The sequence below is a fragment of the Ipomoea nil genome, unplaced genomic scaffold (genome assembly GCF_001879475.1).
Source record: "Ipomoea nil cultivar Tokyo-kokei standard unplaced genomic scaffold, Asagao_1.1 scaffold1770, whole genome shotgun sequence".
NCBI lineage: Eukaryota > Viridiplantae > Streptophyta > Magnoliopsida > Solanales > Convolvulaceae > Ipomoea > Ipomoea nil.
This window is the reverse complement of record NW_017618198.1, coordinates 415,368-432,747: the sequence shown is the minus strand read 5'-3', so window position 1 is coordinate 432,747 and position 17,380 is coordinate 415,368. Positions and strand designations below refer to the sequence as shown.

Sequence of the window (17,380 nt, the reverse complement as noted above, 5' to 3'; positions counted from 1 at the left end):
TTTCTCTTATCTCCGTTCATGTCATGTCAACGAGTGATAATTGTAAGAAAAAATGTCTGCGATCACATATCTTATGTTCGTTTCGAGATGTCTTGCTTCTATTCCTCCTAATCCTCTTCTCCTCGGCCATCTCCAAAGGGCACGCCATTGCGCCAAAATGGTGGAAAAAATGGCGTGCCCCTGCTCCAATGGAGCGCCATCCCACTAAAAATTTGGCGCAGCATGAACAGTGCAGTGCCAAATATGGCACTGCACTGTTGGTGGGGTATTTTGCTTCCAATTTTGCCCCTTCCTTCTATTCTTAATTCTTTTTATGTCCTGATTTTTTAAATATATTTATATACTTTGTTAAACTATTAAAAATAAATTTTATAATATTAAAAATAAAGTATATCATTTGAAAGATCTTATCAAGACGATTAAAATAAGACTAATATTGAATATAAATTAATTAAAAATAAAATTACATAAATATAATTTTAACATATATTTAAAGTTATAATACTTATAATATTTGCATTATAATTATATTTTATATTAAAATATATAAAGTTATAATACAAAGTCTTAATTTATGAGAAAATAAATTATTTTAATGAAAGAAAAAAATTTAGTGCAGAATTTGGTGTAATGGGTTGGAGATGAAAAAAATTTAGTGTAAGAATATGCTGAGAATATTTCTTTTAGTGTAAAATTTGGTGTAGAATTTGGTGTTTTGGGTTGGAGATGGTCTTACACCTATACAACACGTTTGGTTCATAAAATAGGTCGAGAATAAAATAGCATTCGTGAAAGTAGAGATCTATTATATTGTTTGTTTTGACGTTTTATTTCTAAAAATGTCGAGTATGGAATCTTTTTTGATATATTTTTTGAAAGAAATGAGAATTGAATTTAAGACATTTTAAATATGAAATTAAGTAAGTTTAGTTCACGAGAAAAATAGGCTATTAAATAAAAAAAATCAATGAAATTCATGTATTCCTATAAATCCCATTTTATATATATTTTGTCAATTAAACATGATGTTATAGTATTATTCTTGAATTGAAATATTATTATGCTACTAGATTATGAGGTGTATTTTCGAAAAAAAAAAAAAAAAAAAAACCAAATCTTTTGCAAATGATGGAAATTGGATGCAGTTTCTTGCAAATTACGCCGGAATAATAGCTGCCATGAGAATCTAAATAGCCACCTTTGCCTTGTAGAGACAACATATATTGAGCCATTCACTCTTGTAAATTCAGAGGTCTTGAGAGGAGAAAGCTATTCAGAATAAAATAAAATAAATAATGATTTCATCATTTATAACAAATAAATAGTGGAAATTGGAAAATGTTGAATTTTGCCAACCACAAGTTGACACGTTACTCGGACCCACAAATATTATATGACAGGTAAATACCAGTACCTAAAGTTTCTACAAACAGCTAAAAGCTTGCGCTCATGAGATCCAAATTCTCATTTATTCATTCTGAGTGAAATTTATGACTGCTTTCGTGACCACTGAATCAACCGAGGGGGTCAATAAATAGCAAACATTCTAGAATGGACATTGGGGCCTGGGGGTATTAGGTTCCTTTCTCCTGTTTTCATTCATTTTGGTCCAATTTCTCATGCTCCAAAAATAAATAAATAAATAAATAAATAAATAGAAAAGACATTGACAAGCTATTGTTGAGTATTTAAATATTTTGGCATGGCAGCAATAATAGCATTACTGTCATCTTTTCACACTGTTAATGCCAAAGAAGTAAATACAAATTCTGGGTTCTGTTCTGTACAAGATCCTTGTGAGATCCCTTTCAGGATAACACACAAAAAGTTTTGCATTATTGAGTGGTGATGTTTACAGCAGTTTTTTCTTGAAAACAAAAATCAAATTGTATGATGCAAGAGATTAAAGGAGTGAGTAGTACATCCACCAAATCAATGGTGATGATTGATGATATTAAAGATCACTATACCAAAAATTTCTCACCTTATTATCGGTATTCTTATGAGAGCCTTCAGGCTCATCTATGATCTACCACACTTAAAACGCGCCAACCATTTATATTTTACAAGGCAACCTACTCCTTCACTCATAAAAAGAATTGGAACAATCATATACCTATGTGATTTCTGATACAAAGAATAGAGAAGAAATGAAATGAATAGCTAGGTGTCACAACTAAGTGTGTGTCTTCTACCGAGTACCTCAAATTTGCATTATCATCTTTGATGGACAAGCGAGATGTATGGACATGTTACCAAGCAGTTGTGTATGTGATTGATCCTGCATCCTGTGATGGAACACAGAAAAATGTCAGTTTTCCATTTGCATGGCGATTCCTCTGAAGTTTGCATAACTATTTCTATCATTTTTCATCTGAAGATACTTCAAGTAGTATTGATAGCTTAGTGACTAGTTTTCTGCAGTCTTCGGACTCTAAAGCAAAGAAGCAAAGGTCATAAAGGACCTATGCTTGAAGGTCTGATAAGAATATCGAATTTGGGTTTTTTAAATGCTTGAATGTCTGATAAGAATATCAACATGGGTTTTGTAATATTGAATTGAGGAAATAAGGGGATCAAAAGTGAATTTCTAGATCAGTAAAGTTAATCCAGTTTGGAAAATGAATGTGATGGTGTACCAAAACTAGAAATTTCTCGGTTCATGGGTCAAAGTGTCAAACAGCATGCATGAAAACGATCTATCTTTTTTTTTTTTTTTTTTTTTTTTTTTTCTCAAGAGGCTGATTTGTGCTTTTTACCTGAAAATGACTAACTGCTCCTCCCTGAAGCTCAGGCAGCATTTTGCCACCACGCATTTGCTCTGATGGGTGTTCTGTAACAGAAGGTAAAATGATATGATTTAGTGTCTGTTTCTTTTAAGACTCTCTGAAGAAATGAAACTAAAAGAAATATAAACAAAAGAATATGAGAATATCAGTACCAGAAAGAGATGAAAGTCCATCATCTTCTGACCATTGAATTAATTGGGAGGAAAAACCACAGAGCAATTTCTCAAAGATGCATTACATTAAAATCAATGCATCACAGAGGGGCTGTCAATGGAGATACAGCTGTCTAATCCGTATTAGACAACACCATGTTTCAGAGGCTTGACGCAAGAAAGACATTGCACTCATTTTTCATCTCTCCCAATTCTGAACTTATTAGCAATTTCCCTAGCATCAATAGATTTATCTGCTTTAGACAATTCTCTTGCCAAGATAAGATAAGACTGCAAATTTATAGGGCAATTCTTGGATTCCATGGCATGTAGAAGCTTCATGCACATTTCTGATTCCCCCTCCTTAAGCAAACCATCAATCAGGATAGTCCAAACAATCTCATCAGAGTTCCACTGCCTCTCAAGCATGCTGATAAACAAAGCTTCAGCTTCTTTTACCCAGCTTGCTTTACAAAGAGATGAAATAAGTAGCTGATAAATTGATAAGGAAGGCCTAAAACCTTTTAAAACCATCAAGTCAAAAATTTCTAGAGCAGGGCCCACTTTCAATTCCTTACAATAGGCACACAAAAGAGAGCAATCTATTGCATCATTTGGACATAATCCTTTGCTCTTCATCTGTGTTACCAACTGCTCTGCTTCGTAAATTTTACCTTCTTTACACAGACCGACAACTAAGGTAGAGTATGTATCTACACTGGGTTCATGGCCACTTTCTGACATTCTATCTAATAAACTACATAAAAAATCAATACTAGAATCCTTCCCATCTGAATAGCCGTATACTGTCTCGTTTTGAACTGCAATCCTCTCCGCAATTAACTGAGATTCTCTTTGCAATCCCTTCACCAACACAATATAGGTTCGATAATTTGGTTTGCAGCCACTATCAATCATCTGACTGAGAAGTAAGAATGCATGATCTATTCTACCCAAAGCAACAAACCCATCAATTAGTGAAGTATATGTCACATGATCAGGAACCAATCCTTTCCTCTCCATTTCTTTGAGTAGCATCTCTGCATCATCTGCCTGACCTTCAAGACATAAACCATGGATAAGTGAACTATATGTATGCAGATTTGGCATGCAATTCCTTTTTTCCATTTCTTGGAATATCTTAAATGCAAGTTGTGTCCCACCATTCCTACACAGCCCATCAATCAATGTTGTGTAGGTAATGACATTAGGGAGCAGACCATTTTCGGTTAATTTATTGCACATTTTCTCTGCTTCAGAAAGCCTGTTTCCTTTTGATAAGCCATTTATAATGGCATTGTAAGTTTCAATACCTGGACTGCACCCAGTCTCCTCCATTTTTTGAAATAAAGCAACTGCAGTATCCAGTTTTCCTGTCTTTGCAAGACCATCAATCAGTGTTGTATAATTGACCTGGTTTGGACTCAAACCTTGTTTAATCATTTCCCTGAAGAAAGCTGCAGCTGAATCAAGCTTCCCCCTTTTGCAGAAACCAGAAACAAGTTGTGCATAAGTCCACTCATCTGGTTTAAGTCCATTGTTCTTCATCAAATCCAACAATCTAACAGCATTCTCCAGGAAACCCTTTTCAAGATAGCCATTGATAAGTGTATTGTATGTAACCACCGTTGGAGAGGGCCCCAACTTTAGCATTTCATTGAATAGAATCATTCCCCTCTCTATGTTTCCTACCAAGCAGAACCCATGAATAAGAGCATTGCAGGTTTCAGCATTTGGTGGGTAACCATGAGTCTTCATCCACTGGAGAACACTACAAGCAGCACTGAGGAATCCCCCTGCACATAATTCATTGATCAATGCGTTGAATGTCACTATAGTTGGAATTAGACCATCTCTGAACATCTTGTTGAACAAACCAATGACAACATTAAGGCGACCGGAACAAGAAAGCCCACTAATAAGAGCAGTGTATGTTTGAACATTTGGCTTACAACCCCTCTCTCTCATGCTCAGGACTAGATCAATAGCCTTCTCTACATGTCCAAGTGCACATAATGAAGTAATTGGAACTGTGTAAGTGTACACGGTTGGCTCAATCCCTTTCTCAGTCATCTCCTTGAGCATATCCAAGGCCTTATCAACTCTCCCCTGATTACAGAGCCCGTTTATAAGAGTTGCATAAGTAACTGCATTTGGATCAATTCCCTCCATTGCCATCTTATCAAAAACCACAAAGGCTGCATCTAGATTCATGTTCCTGCAATGCCCGAGCATAAAGGATGTGTAAGTGAAAACATCTGGACTCATCTCATGCCGATACATTTTACTCAAAATCACACGAGCCTCCTGCACCTTCCCTTCCTTACACAATATATTAATCATAGTGCTAAAAGTTAGCAAGCTAGGCTGGATCCCATAGTTCAACATTTCCCTAAAAGTACTCCGAGCAGCTTCAACCATGTCAAACTTTCCTAACTGAATCAACAAAGTATTATAACTATACAAACCATGCCCAAGACCCTTTTTCCTAATCTCACTCAAACACTCAACGACCCTCCTCATTTCTTCCATATTTCTACAATCTTTTATCATCAAAATCTTAACATGATCAGCTGGTTCAAATTTCTTGTCCCGCAAGAGCCTATTCAGCATCGACACATAACAATCAATATCGTGTTTGTAAAAATGCCTCTTAGAAACCCAATAGAAGAACTGCAAAGCTATGTCAGTGTTCTCATGGATCTCAACTACCCTTGCCACGTGGCGCGGTTTTAGCTCAGAGCTCAAATAATTGAGCTCCGAGCTCCGTTGCCATTGAAACAGACGATTTGTCAAAATCTCACAGACCTTAGAAACTAAGTGCGATGATGAATTTTCTCCGTACTGCTGATTGCTTCGAAAGTCAGAGAGTTCAGAAATATCGGGTTTCGATGAAAACCAAAGATGATAAGAGTGAATACTATTATTGGTTTGGCGGCGGTGAATCAGGGAATGAACAGATTTGAGTTTGGGGGGGTTTACCATTTCGAGCGCCGGCGATGAAGTTCATGAAGTGAGTGCTGTTCTTGAATCGCCGGGGAGATCACGAGATGGCGACGCATTGATGTGAAGAGTCGCTGGTGAACGTGGTCATGGCGAGACCACGCAGAGAAATGGTAGTGCGTGGACGAAGGAGAGATGCAGACCCGGGACTGCGGGGCGGGTTGGGCAGGTATTCGGATTTCACAGGGTTCGAACGTAAAGGGCCTGGCGGGCCGACCATCCTTCTGGTAGGAAGATAAGGCCCATGACCCGAACATCCTTGTATTTATTTTAAACGAGTTTATCCTTGTATTTATATATGATGAATTGTGTTGATGGAGGAATTGGGCATGAATTTAAAATTGATTGGACTTGAAAAGTGGAGGTCTAGAAGTTAATTAGGTTCAGAGAGTTATTGGAGCCTATGGACGAAGTTGGGGGATTTAAACAATAAGAAAAAAGTTATGGGTGCAAAGTTAACGAGGTTGGAATGTAAAGAATTTATGGATAGGGTACATATTTATGAAAGAGATGAAAAGTTTGTAGGTCCTAATAGTAAAGATTATGAATTTGGAGTCAAAGTGTATAAGGGTGTAATGTTTTCGTCTAAAAAGTGAAAATGTATGAAAGTTTAGAGTCCAAAAAGTGTAGAGACAAAAAGCTTATAGTCGCAAAGTTCAAAGGTGATGAAGGGAGGACTATGGGGGGGGGGGAGGGGGGAGGGTAGTAGGGCAGTTTGGCGATAGGTGGCTAAACAAACAGCCTTTTATCTCCAACTTTCTTGCAACAAGGCACATGTAGTCTATGGTGATGGGTAGGTAATGTATGTCAGGATTGTTAGCTAATCATTCTCTATGAATTTTGGACTTCCTTACTCCTATAAATAGGGGCATTGGTCCTTCATATACATCATCTTCATAGCGCACAATTGACTTCACTTGGTTGTCTCTTGTTTTATTTCCCTTTTGGGCTACTTGCATATCCTGTTTATGTATTATAACAACCTCACTTAGGTTAGATTTGTGCTCCACTTCAATATTATTTTTATTATAGACAAAAAAGAGCACTTGCATCCCAACTGATAAACATGTGTGTTTATTGACATTTTGATCCCTACTTGTTTAGTTTCGTGGTAGTTCTGATTAAACAAAAAAATCATCATGTGTATACGAGTTTTATTTTTTATTTTAGTGTCAATAATTCATTATATAATCAAGTATAATATACATGATTGGTAGCGTTATAAACATGCAAATTGGCTTAAATAAAAACCTTTCAAACACAAGGATCAACTTTTGATAGGGGCTAATCCAAGTCTAGATGATCAAGATTAATGTTGATCATCACAACATATGTTGCAAGAGCTAAACTAGCCAATTTACGCCTACGACATTATTGAGGTAACCTGACATAGCTATGGAGTACTATCACATCGTTTGACCCAGTTAACTACATTAGTCAAATTAAAGAGTGTCACGTCGTCAATACACTTGCAAGATATCATCATGACACAAGCTATTTAAAGTCAATATAAATAGCTCTTCACGTTTACATGGGGGTGTTTGGCAAATGACTGATAGCTGATCGAATTAGATGATAACTAATAACTGATTGTGTTAGTTGGTTTGACCAACTAATTGTATTAGTTGGTTATAAAAAAGTATTTGGTAAATTAGCTTATTACTATTAACTTATTGCATGTAAAATGACATTTAAGGGTATGAGTGTATGGTATTATTTTAAGTTATAAATATAACAAAATATATAAACTCTTGATTATAAAATTTAAATCAACATCTATACTTTTTCTAGGGCATAAGTTAATTATTTTAATTTATTTAATTATAATTAAATTATATTTGAAAAAAATATTATTAAATTATTTTAATTTTAATAATTAAAATTCAAAATGATTTTTTTCTGTAATTATTATTATTATTATTGTTATTATTATTAAATAGCCAGTACCCACAGTCCCACACCCACAACCGGTTATTATTATTATTATTATTATTATTATTAAATTAAATACCCAAACCCACTTACCCACAAATACCCAAACCCACTTACCCACAACCCATTCTCAATCCCTACCCAATTTCCTCTGCGAACGATGCCTTTGTATAGGGCAATTTATATCCTACACCACGGCGCGCGTTGTACTATGCGCCCAGATGCAAAACGACGTCATTTTAATTTTTTTTTTTTTTGAAATTTCCCACCCCAGTGAATGGCAGTAGTTTTTGCTTTAAAAAAAACTCGCTGTTCAAGAATGTACATAATGTTATACTTGAATACACATAATTGTATACATGAATGTACATAATTATATAACAAAATATACATACTCTTTTTAAAAGATAATACACATAATCTAACATAATACTTAATAAACATAAACTTTTAACATAATACACATCAACTCTTAACATAATACACACAAATTTTCTAATTCGGATGTACATAATTGTATAAAAAGAATGTACATAATTGTATAAAAAATACACATAACTGTATGAACTAATACACATAACGTTGTGAACAAATACACATAATCCCAGCAACTTCCTACCGCGCCTCCCAACACGACTCCAAAACGACGTCGTTTTGGGAGGCGCGCGGCGCACAATGCTATGTGCGCCGTGGTGTAGGATATAACGATTGTTTGTATAGCCTTTATCATTCACCCATTTTCAAGACCTACCGGCAAGGTACTTAAATGTGGAGTTAAAATAAAAAACTTATATATAAGTTATACACAGTTCATAGTTGGTATAGCGTTTGATTCAAGTCGTATTCCAACTAAATTCTGGTGGGGCCTAATTAATGCTGCCATTGCCATGTATAGTGTTTCAACACTCAACACTTCAACAGGTAGCAATTACTCTCTGCTGTTCGGAATTCGGTTTTTCTGTGCGGTGTTTCTACAAAAGCCAATTGCGTTCTGGTGTTCTGCATTCGGCTTTTCCGGACGCACGGCAACAGGTGAGATTTTTCTTGGTTCCTTTTCTTTCGTGGACTATCGCCACCGCTTATTATGCTTTTGTGCCTGCGTGTAGATTGATTGATATGGTGATCAATTGATGTTTTCTGTTATCAATCTCTTCTGTCTGCTGGGAAAAAAAAAAAAAGAGAGAAGATTTTTTGGGCTCGCGTTTGAATTTCTCTGTTATTTCTTGAAATTTAGTGGAAAATCGTGTTGTGGTGTTGAAAAGAAATCTGGGAAAAGTGTATGGTTTCTTACTTCCTGAGCATGTTCAGGCCTAATTCTTGTGTGGCTGGGCAGCCAGTGTTGGGAAATTAGCTAAAAATAGCATTTAAAGTCATTTTGAGGCAAAGTTTTGAGTGAGTTCCACTTATGATTTGAGTTGGATCAGAGTGAGTTCGCGTTCAGATATTTAATTTGATATATTATACCCTCAAAACGATAATCCGTGAATGAAAAATTGATTCTATATCGGTTGAGTTGTAAAAAATGGGGTTGGACTCCACAATAGAAAAAGGGATTTGGGTTTGCACTTGTATATATACAATACAATTCTACTTGTTGAAGAGTTTGAATTGTATAGTGCATAGGGTTTGCCGTGTGATTCACGTCTTGGATTAACCATATTGTTTTTTTGAGGGGAATTTTATTTTTCAAAATTCTTGGTGAAAATTCCTAACACAGATTGTTTCAATTGATTGAGAGTTGTGAACTTTATGATCAAGGCACGTGTACTGGGGCTATTATGATCTATTTGGTTTGCTGGATAGAAAAGAAAAGTTGGGTCTTCAGTATAGTTACTTTGCTTGCATTCAAATGTGAAATTGCTCATATGTTATTTCCTTTTGTGTTTTCTGGATACTCTAGATGGGTAAATGTAGTTATCTAAGTCTATAAAAGGCTTGCCTTGATTTATCCCTTTTGGATTATGTTAGAGAGTTGATCTATTCCTGAATCGGTTTGGAGCATGGAAAATCCTGGAAAGAAGGTTTTGCTTACCTCCAATGGTGATGAGATCTGCAACAACATTGCCCGCCATTTAGCACAGCGGGGTTGCCAGTAAATTCTCTCCCTCAATTCAAAGTTCATACACATTTCTATCTGGTTTATTATTAAACGGAGCATGTATTTCAATTTTATTTGTGATTCTAGTTTCAAATTCGATTACATCTGTATGGTTGAAGAAAAGTTTCGTGAACTGTTGCTATGAATATTTCTTAGGTTGGTTTTAATGGGAAACGAGAGCCGACTGAAGAGTGTAGCTAAGATGATAAAGCAATCTCTAGATGGTAGTGTTGTGGTAGTGGAGGTTGTGGGCTTGAATATGGAAGAAGAAAGAGAAGCGGCTTTTGATGAAGCAGTGGAGAAGGCGTGGAAGATTTTGGGCTGTTTGGATGCTTTAGTACACTGCTATACTTATGAAGGTGACTCTGTACCACCTTTAATTTGTCCTTGAGATATAAAGAGTGGAATGCGTTTTTTATAGGTAGGAAATTATAGTGGTTAAATTGCAATATTAGCATAATGGCATCATATATAGAATAGGCAATGAAGGTAGACTGCAGAGTACGGGAGAGCAGGAGGATAAATCAGCTAGTCTCTCTGAAAATTAACTGTTAGACACTTAGACATAACTTGTGTGATATTGATATCATAACTGTTCTTTCGATTGATCTTTGAACCATATACGAAGAAGTATTATTGTTCTAGAAGTGAACAAAATGTTTTGTAGTAATTTCCCTTCAAGATACCAAGTTGCTTAGGGCTTCTGATAAAATGCAACAGGGAAGATGCAAGATCCTCTGCAGTTGGGCGAAGATGAGTTCAAGAAGATTGTCAAGATAAACTTCATGGCGGCTTGGTTTTTGTTGAAATCTGTGTGCAAAAGAATGCGGGACACAAAATCTGGAGGATCCATTGTATATTTGTCCTCGATCATAGGGGCGGAGAGAGGACTATATCAAGGCGCTGCTGCATATGGCTCATGTTTGGCCGGGGTCCAACAGCTAGTCAGGGCAAGTCATCTTATCAATTGATTTGATGCATATTAAGCCAATATGAGGCAATTCATTTCTAGCAAAGAAAATATGATAGTAAATTCTCACTCTATACTCTCAACTTTTACTCTCACACTCAAAATCTTGATGTTGACACTTTTAGTGGCGCCTACATGAAAAAAATAGCTTATCAGTGTCCGCCACATCAGGGAGTAAGAATTGGGAGTACGTGTAGTATAACTTTGCTAGCAATGCTTTATCATTTCTTCTTACTTCTTAACATTGTTCTACTTGTGTAGCTATCTGCAATGGAGATGGGCAAGCACCAAATCAGGGTGAATGGAATTGCTCGGGGCTTGCATCTCCACGACGAGTATCCATTATCAGTTGGAAAAGAGCGGGCAGAGAAGTTGGTCGGGGAAGCAGCGCCTCTCAACCGTTGGCTTGACGTTGAAAAGGACCTCGCTTCAACCGTCATCTATTTAATCAGTGATGACTCGCGTTACATGACTGGAACCACCACCTTTGTCGATGGCGCTCAATCATTAGTAAGGCCTCGGATGCGATCATATATGTAAAACATATATGCTTGGTTATTCTCTAATAAGTAACTCTTCTAGTCTTGAGTAAAACCGTCTTACTTAAAATGTAATATTTTTCTATATCTTTATAAAAAGTGTTACGGAGTACATTATAATTAAAAAAGTATTACGCGGTCTCATGGTGAGACAGTCTCAGACTATACTTATTGTTCTCTAGAGTAACTATATCTAATCTCTATATATACTCCGTAATAAGTAGCAGGGAATCAGGGATTGACCAATGAAATCCTTGCTTTTTCTCTGTTTTAGACCTTTTTTGCGATTGAGTAGAAATTCTGGCCAACAAAGTAACTAGTGACCGTAGAACGGTCAACGGTTGCCTTTTCACCGTAGAAGGCAACAGGCAACTATCGTGACTGTCTCTGCCGGAGAAGGCAACCCAGTGGTTGCCTCCATTGATTCAAAGGCATGTCGTCGGAGTTGGCGAATGTTGACCAAAACCCTAGTGACCTGAGATAGTAGGTCAGTAATCAATTTTTGGACTTCATTACACCAAAATGAGATGATGGGTTTAATTGCAATTTTAAAAAGTTTAGAATTCTAATTAACTTTTTAAGTAACGTTCGAGAGCCTATTTGACATTTTCCCATAAAAACCAAGAAGCATCAATTGTTTAAGTAACTATTCATTTGTGTTTCTCATTTGGAAGAACTGGCTGAGGCAAAACTTAATGCAATGGTAACCCTACATTACCAAGAATTTTCATTGCCATTGACACTTGAAATCATCAAGAGCAAAGTATGATCCTAATAGCTACAAAATTCAAACCCAAATAAGTTCATAAGTACACTTTTAAAAGATATTGACTATCAATAAAATATGTAAATCTAATTTCACAATTAGATGGCAAATATCATTTTTCATGTCATGTTTTTATTATCCTTTTTTTTTGTTCTTATTTATGGAAGCATCCAATTTCACATTTACATGGCAAATATCATTTCCAATAGTTGCATAGCTTTATCTTCCTTAGGTGTTATGTCCATTGCAGGCTCAAGCAAGCAATTCTCCAGACAGACTGGAGAGGATTCCTTATTCGTGTTTCACAGTTTTGTTTGTTTGAAACTCCATGTTGCGAGTGGCGAGACTGGAGAGTAATAGTGTTGCCTTATAATACTGGTAACGACAAACGTATTTGCAGCCAAGAACAGCAAACTCGCTATCCAAAGTTGGATGAAGACATTCTTCTCTTTGAATTCGAGCAAAAAACCCCACAGCAACCAGTGTGTCTGAGCTCCAATCCACAAAAGAATGCAACTATGCAAGCCAAGCCCTTACCTTTCAGTTTCATATTACTCCACGGCAGTATCAAGGGCAATAGTGGGAAGTCCTGGGCAAAACAGAAGATGAGAGCAAGCTGCACCATAATCTGAGGAAGAAAAGAAATGAGTTTCTCCAAGATTGAGAAATCGCGTTCATAATTCAGATATATGTGGTAGAAGTATATCGAAAAATTGGGCCTCGGGTCTGTACGAGTGAGATGATATAGCAGCGCTTCATTCAAGAATTCCCATCCATATAGATATAAGAAAAATCCAGTTGAGATAAAGAACACAGAACCAGAAATAAATCCAAACATAAGTCTCCTCCAAGTAAACATGCTCGTGAAGAAACACAAAAGAGAATGCAGATCAGGAAGTTTTCTACGACTTCAACTCTTTGCTACCTGGGGCTTTCTAGCACTCCAATCTGTAAGTGTGGGTTTCTTACTAGGCTGGAAGTTTAGAGGATCAAGAACCAAAATTATTGGGTGTGAATACACTATAGGATAGATTCTCAAGTGGACAACAAACCCATACCAAAGTGCAGCTTGTATAAGACAATCTGTGGTCACAAAAACACCAGACACATTAAAGATGAGTTTTTTACTTAAATGTACATAACTGTTATGTACAGGAACTATGGAATTATGGATTAATCAAAGAAAGCCACATTAAATAGTACTAAATTTCATGTAACATTGTCTTAGAGCTAAAGCCAACTAACAAAATGAAGAAATGAAATAAATAAATATGGGTTTAGTGACTGCTCAATGAGCTGACTAAGAAATTGCAAATGCAACCCGCATGGGTAGCTCAGTTGGTTCCTAGGTGGTATATTGTGGACAAGTGACAACCACAGTGTAGGGGTTACACCCATAGCGTTAGGCTCCTTATGGTAGCCAAGCACTGGTCCTCTCACCTAATGGGCTGCTAAGTCACCATGATTTAGCCATTCACTGCCCTATCGAGTCGGGGTGGGGGGAATTTCGCCTTTGTTGGCAAGGGCAAGAAATTGCAATGTAGGTATAAAATCTTCCACAACTAATAGCAGATCTGCCCCACGACACAATTAACATTTCAATATAGAAAGGTCCTTACTCCTTAGAGAACACTTTTGCAGCAAAAAGAAAGAAAAAAAAAAAAAAAAAAACTTTTTTTTTGAACTAGAAGAAATTCAGAAAATAATAGTAAAACTAAAATGGAATGTATAGAAATACCTGAAGCAGAAAAGAGGAATTTTCCCCAAGAAGGGTGATTATATGATGATTTCTTTTGGTTCCCTAGTAAAATACTTTAGAGAATTATTGTTTTGGAAATTTAGCCAATTGGACTTAGGTGGATAGCTTCATACAGTAAGTTAGGATATATGCTTCCACTCCCCAAACAGTTTATTTAAAACAACTCGAGCCAAGCTGAATTCAATACCTTTGGTTGTGATACTGAGAAGGATAAATTGATGGTAGGCTCTTGCAGAGAAAAAATCATCTCTATTCTATCACAGCTATCAGAAGCTTAAACATTGGCCTTAGTTACCTTAGTTACAAGAGCAAAGGGGAGAAATTGGCAACTCTTTGTGTTCTTGGACTGAGATCCTGTTTTGGTCTGTCAACCTCGTTTACAAAACTCTCAAATCAACTTGCACTGGTAGGTCTTGTCTTCATTGTCAGGTTCCTCGTTTCAGCAACAAAGACATCAACGGTCTCATAACTTTCCATGTGCAAAAAGGATTGCTCATAATCTTGCGGGAAACTGCAATAGATTCACAATTTGAAATGGCGAGGAAGACGGCCAGATTCGCTTAGCAGCCTCAAGATCTCTCTGGCAAAATCTTGGTTGCCAGTGAGCAAAAGCCCGTTTAAAACCCGATTGAAGGTGAACCTTCTAGGCAGAAACCCTCTACCAACCATTTCCACTAGCAACCTGCCAGCCACCTGCAAATCATCTGATTTCTTCCTAACAAACATTGAGCTGATCAAGATATTGTACGTGTCCAGATTGGGTAAGCAATCCCCACAATTCATTCTGTCAAATACCTCTACCGCCTTCTCGATTTCTCCTTCATCACAATAGTAGCGGACAATAACATTGTAAGTCTGAATATTTGGCTCGCATTTATCGTCCTTCATTTTATCTAAATACTTCATAGCCTCATTCATCCTCCCTCTATGACACAATCCCCTAATAACCGCATTATAGGTCACGGTATTAGGCACATAACCTTTCCTCACCATCTCCTCAAACACCAAAATCGCGTTTTCCACACTATCCTTCTTACACAACACTTGAATCAAAGCATTGTAAGTTGCAACCGAAGGAAGCACACCCGATCCAACCATCTCATTAAATATCCTCCGAGCTTTATCAACCCCACCAACAACTCCAAAACCATGAACCATAGTTGTATATGTCACTATGTCAATATCACACTTCCGCTTCTTCATTTGCAAGAAAAATTCCCAAGCTTCCTTAATCTGACCGGCTCGAAGAAAGCCTTTAAGCATTATATTATACGTCGTTATGGTTGGATTCAATCCTCTCTCTACCATTTCCTTCAAAATGTTTTGAGCTTTGGGTGTTTGTTTAATTAAACAAAACCCATTCACAATTATGTTATAGGTAATAGTATCAGCTTTGAATTTACCCCTAAGCATCTTCAACAGCCTATAGGCCATCTCCGTACGCCTCAATTTGCAGAGCACATCAAGAAATGTATTGAAACAATTCAAATCCTGGGGGCAACCGTGTTTATGCATAGCCAAGAAAACCTTCAACGCCTTATCGGATTTGCCAGCAGAAATGTACCTTTCGGTGATGATAGCGAATGTTTTGGGGCGAGGGCCGAGCCGTCGGGCCTGCATCCGAGCCACGAGCTTCCAAAGAGTCCTGTAGTCGCGCATCCGGGCGGCGATATCTATGGCGTGGTTGAATGCAGCGGCGGAGTGAGCGTAAGATGGGTGGCGATCGAGGTGGTTGAAGAATTGGAGCGCCTTAGGGCCATGGTTCCAGAGGCGCTTGAGGACGGCTTGGACGAGGTCTGGGGTCCATTGGGTGAAGTTGTGGAGGGTTGAAGCTAGGGTCTTTGGGTCTTCCTTGAGGATGCGGTTGGAGAGCGTAACAGCGTCTATTGGTTGGGCCGACGGCGGCGGCAACGGCGGCGCTGGAAGTGTGAGAGAGGCGGAGAGGTGGCGGGACAAGGAAAAGGGCTTAACGGGGGCGCTGGTGGGGATTGTACTTTTGAGTCTGAACATTTTCTGGAGCAAGAACATAGAACCTCACCCTCAATGTTGATCGAAAAATAAAACCAATTGAAGAATGATCCCTAATTAGCCCTCTATCTTGAATCAGTATAATCAAATTGATCATCACCAAATGATGATACACATGGTTTGATTGATTGATTCCACCAGTCCCTAGAGCTATCAGGAAAAAATACTATAATGTGACAAAGGGCTGGTCCATTTCTAAAAATATGACACTTCTTTTTTGGACTAAAATGTGAAAAAAAACGTTTGGACATGCGTTTTTAGCATGTCCCAGGTTTTTATTTTTTTATTTTTTTTATACTTTACCAAAGACGCATTTGGGAATTGCGTCTTTGGTATTGTATACGGCCGTCGCATTTACGAAATGCGATCGCCGTATATCAATAGCATACGTTAAAACGCATGTACGAGATGCGTTTGGAGTATTATACGTCCAACGCATCTCGTACATGTGTTTTAATCGCCGGTCAGCGCCGGAGAATACAGCCAATTCAAATTCGTAAGCTTTACAATAAAATCCGGCAATGTTGTCCTGTCGAACGGATTGTCCCCGAGACTAAGAACCTCCAGCTTCGTCATATTTTCCAGCGAATTCCAGGGAAATTTCCCGGTGAACCCACTGTTGTTCAAGTACAAATGCGTCATCTGAGTGAGTGAAGACATTCCCGGAACCGGTCCGGAGAATAAATTATTCCCAAGGTCTATATACGTTAGACTAACGCATTTCTTCAAGCTGTCGGAGACTCCGCCGGAAAGTGAATTGAATCCCAGAGAGAGCTTTTCCAGAGATTTAAGAGAGCAGATAGAATCGAAAGGGACCGAGCCAAAGAGGCCTCGGCGGGAAAGTTCGATTTCTTTGACTGAGCCATTTGAATCGCATGTAACTCCGGGAAAATCGCAGGGAGAATGACGCGCGTTCTAGGTATCAAATATCTTGGTATCGGAGTTTTGAAGGGCCGCTTTAATGGCGAGGAGAGACTCGAGCTCGGGGCGGCGGCGGCGGCGACGGTGGAGATGAATAGGAGGGATAGTATGGGTAGAATGATGAGGATAAGGTTTGGCCGGAAAATATGAGGCGCCGCCATGGCTGACAATTGGAGAATTGTCTTCAATTCAGAAGGGTGCGAGTGAAAACTTATCCTGCAATAAAGCTTACATGCGTTTTAACGTATGCTATTGATATACGGCGATTGCATTTCGTAAATGCGAAGGCCGTATACAATACCAAAGACGCAATCCTCAGATGCGTCTTTGGTAAAGTAAAAAAAAAAAAAAAAAAAAAAAAAAAAAAAAAAAACCTGGGACATGCCAAAAACGCATGTCCCAAACGTTTTTTTCACATAGACG

General features: G+C 37.7%; 4 protein-coding genes and 1 pseudogene across 4 annotated transcripts; 1 reads left to right on the top strand and 4 right to left on the bottom strand.

Moving 5' to 3' along the window:
- Nucleotides 1-1,781: 1,781 nt before the first annotated feature.
- LOC109192386 (pentatricopeptide repeat-containing protein At5g65560-like) lies at nucleotides 1,782-6,105 on the bottom strand. Its single transcript, XM_019343000.1, has 3 exons — nucleotides 2,942-6,105; nucleotides 2,760-2,833; nucleotides 1,782-2,288 (listed from the first exon to the last, which is right to left on the bottom strand). Exon 1 carries the CDS (start codon nucleotides 5,924-5,926, stop codon nucleotides 3,134-3,136), a length of 2,793 nt encoding a protein of 930 aa, XP_019198545.1. The 5' UTR covers nucleotides 5,927-6,105; the 3' UTR covers nucleotides 1,782-2,288; nucleotides 2,760-2,833; nucleotides 2,942-3,133.
- Nucleotides 6,106-8,774: 2,669 nt separating this feature from the next.
- LOC109192390 (levodione reductase-like) lies at nucleotides 8,775-11,531 on the top strand. The gene is made up of 5 exons (XM_019343004.1): nucleotides 8,775-8,908; nucleotides 9,845-9,968; nucleotides 10,131-10,333; nucleotides 10,695-10,924; nucleotides 11,206-11,531. The coding sequence occupies exons 2-5, from the start codon at nucleotides 9,877-9,879 to the stop codon at nucleotides 11,482-11,484; spliced, it is 804 nt and encodes a 267-aa protein (XP_019198549.1). The 5' UTR covers nucleotides 8,775-8,908; nucleotides 9,845-9,876; the 3' UTR covers nucleotides 11,485-11,531.
- Nucleotides 11,532-12,352: 821 nt separating this feature from the next.
- LOC109192274 lies at nucleotides 12,353-14,485 on the bottom strand (annotated as a pseudogene).
- Nucleotides 14,441-16,131, bottom strand: LOC109192389 (pentatricopeptide repeat-containing protein At1g74900, mitochondrial). The gene has a single exon (XM_019343003.1). The coding sequence runs from the start codon at nucleotides 16,034-16,036 to the stop codon at nucleotides 14,531-14,533; it is 1,506 nt and encodes a 501-aa protein (XP_019198548.1). The 5' UTR covers nucleotides 16,037-16,131; the 3' UTR covers nucleotides 14,441-14,530.
- Nucleotides 16,132-16,489: 358 nt separating this feature from the next.
- Nucleotides 16,490-17,118, bottom strand: LOC109192273 (receptor-like protein kinase HAIKU2). The gene is made up of 2 exons (XM_019342847.1): nucleotides 17,013-17,118; nucleotides 16,490-16,893 (listed from the first exon to the last, which is right to left on the bottom strand). The coding sequence occupies exons 1-2, from the start codon at nucleotides 17,116-17,118 to the stop codon at nucleotides 16,490-16,492; spliced, it is 510 nt and encodes a 169-aa protein (XP_019198392.1).
- Between the last annotated feature and the right edge of the window lie 262 nt (nucleotides 17,119-17,380).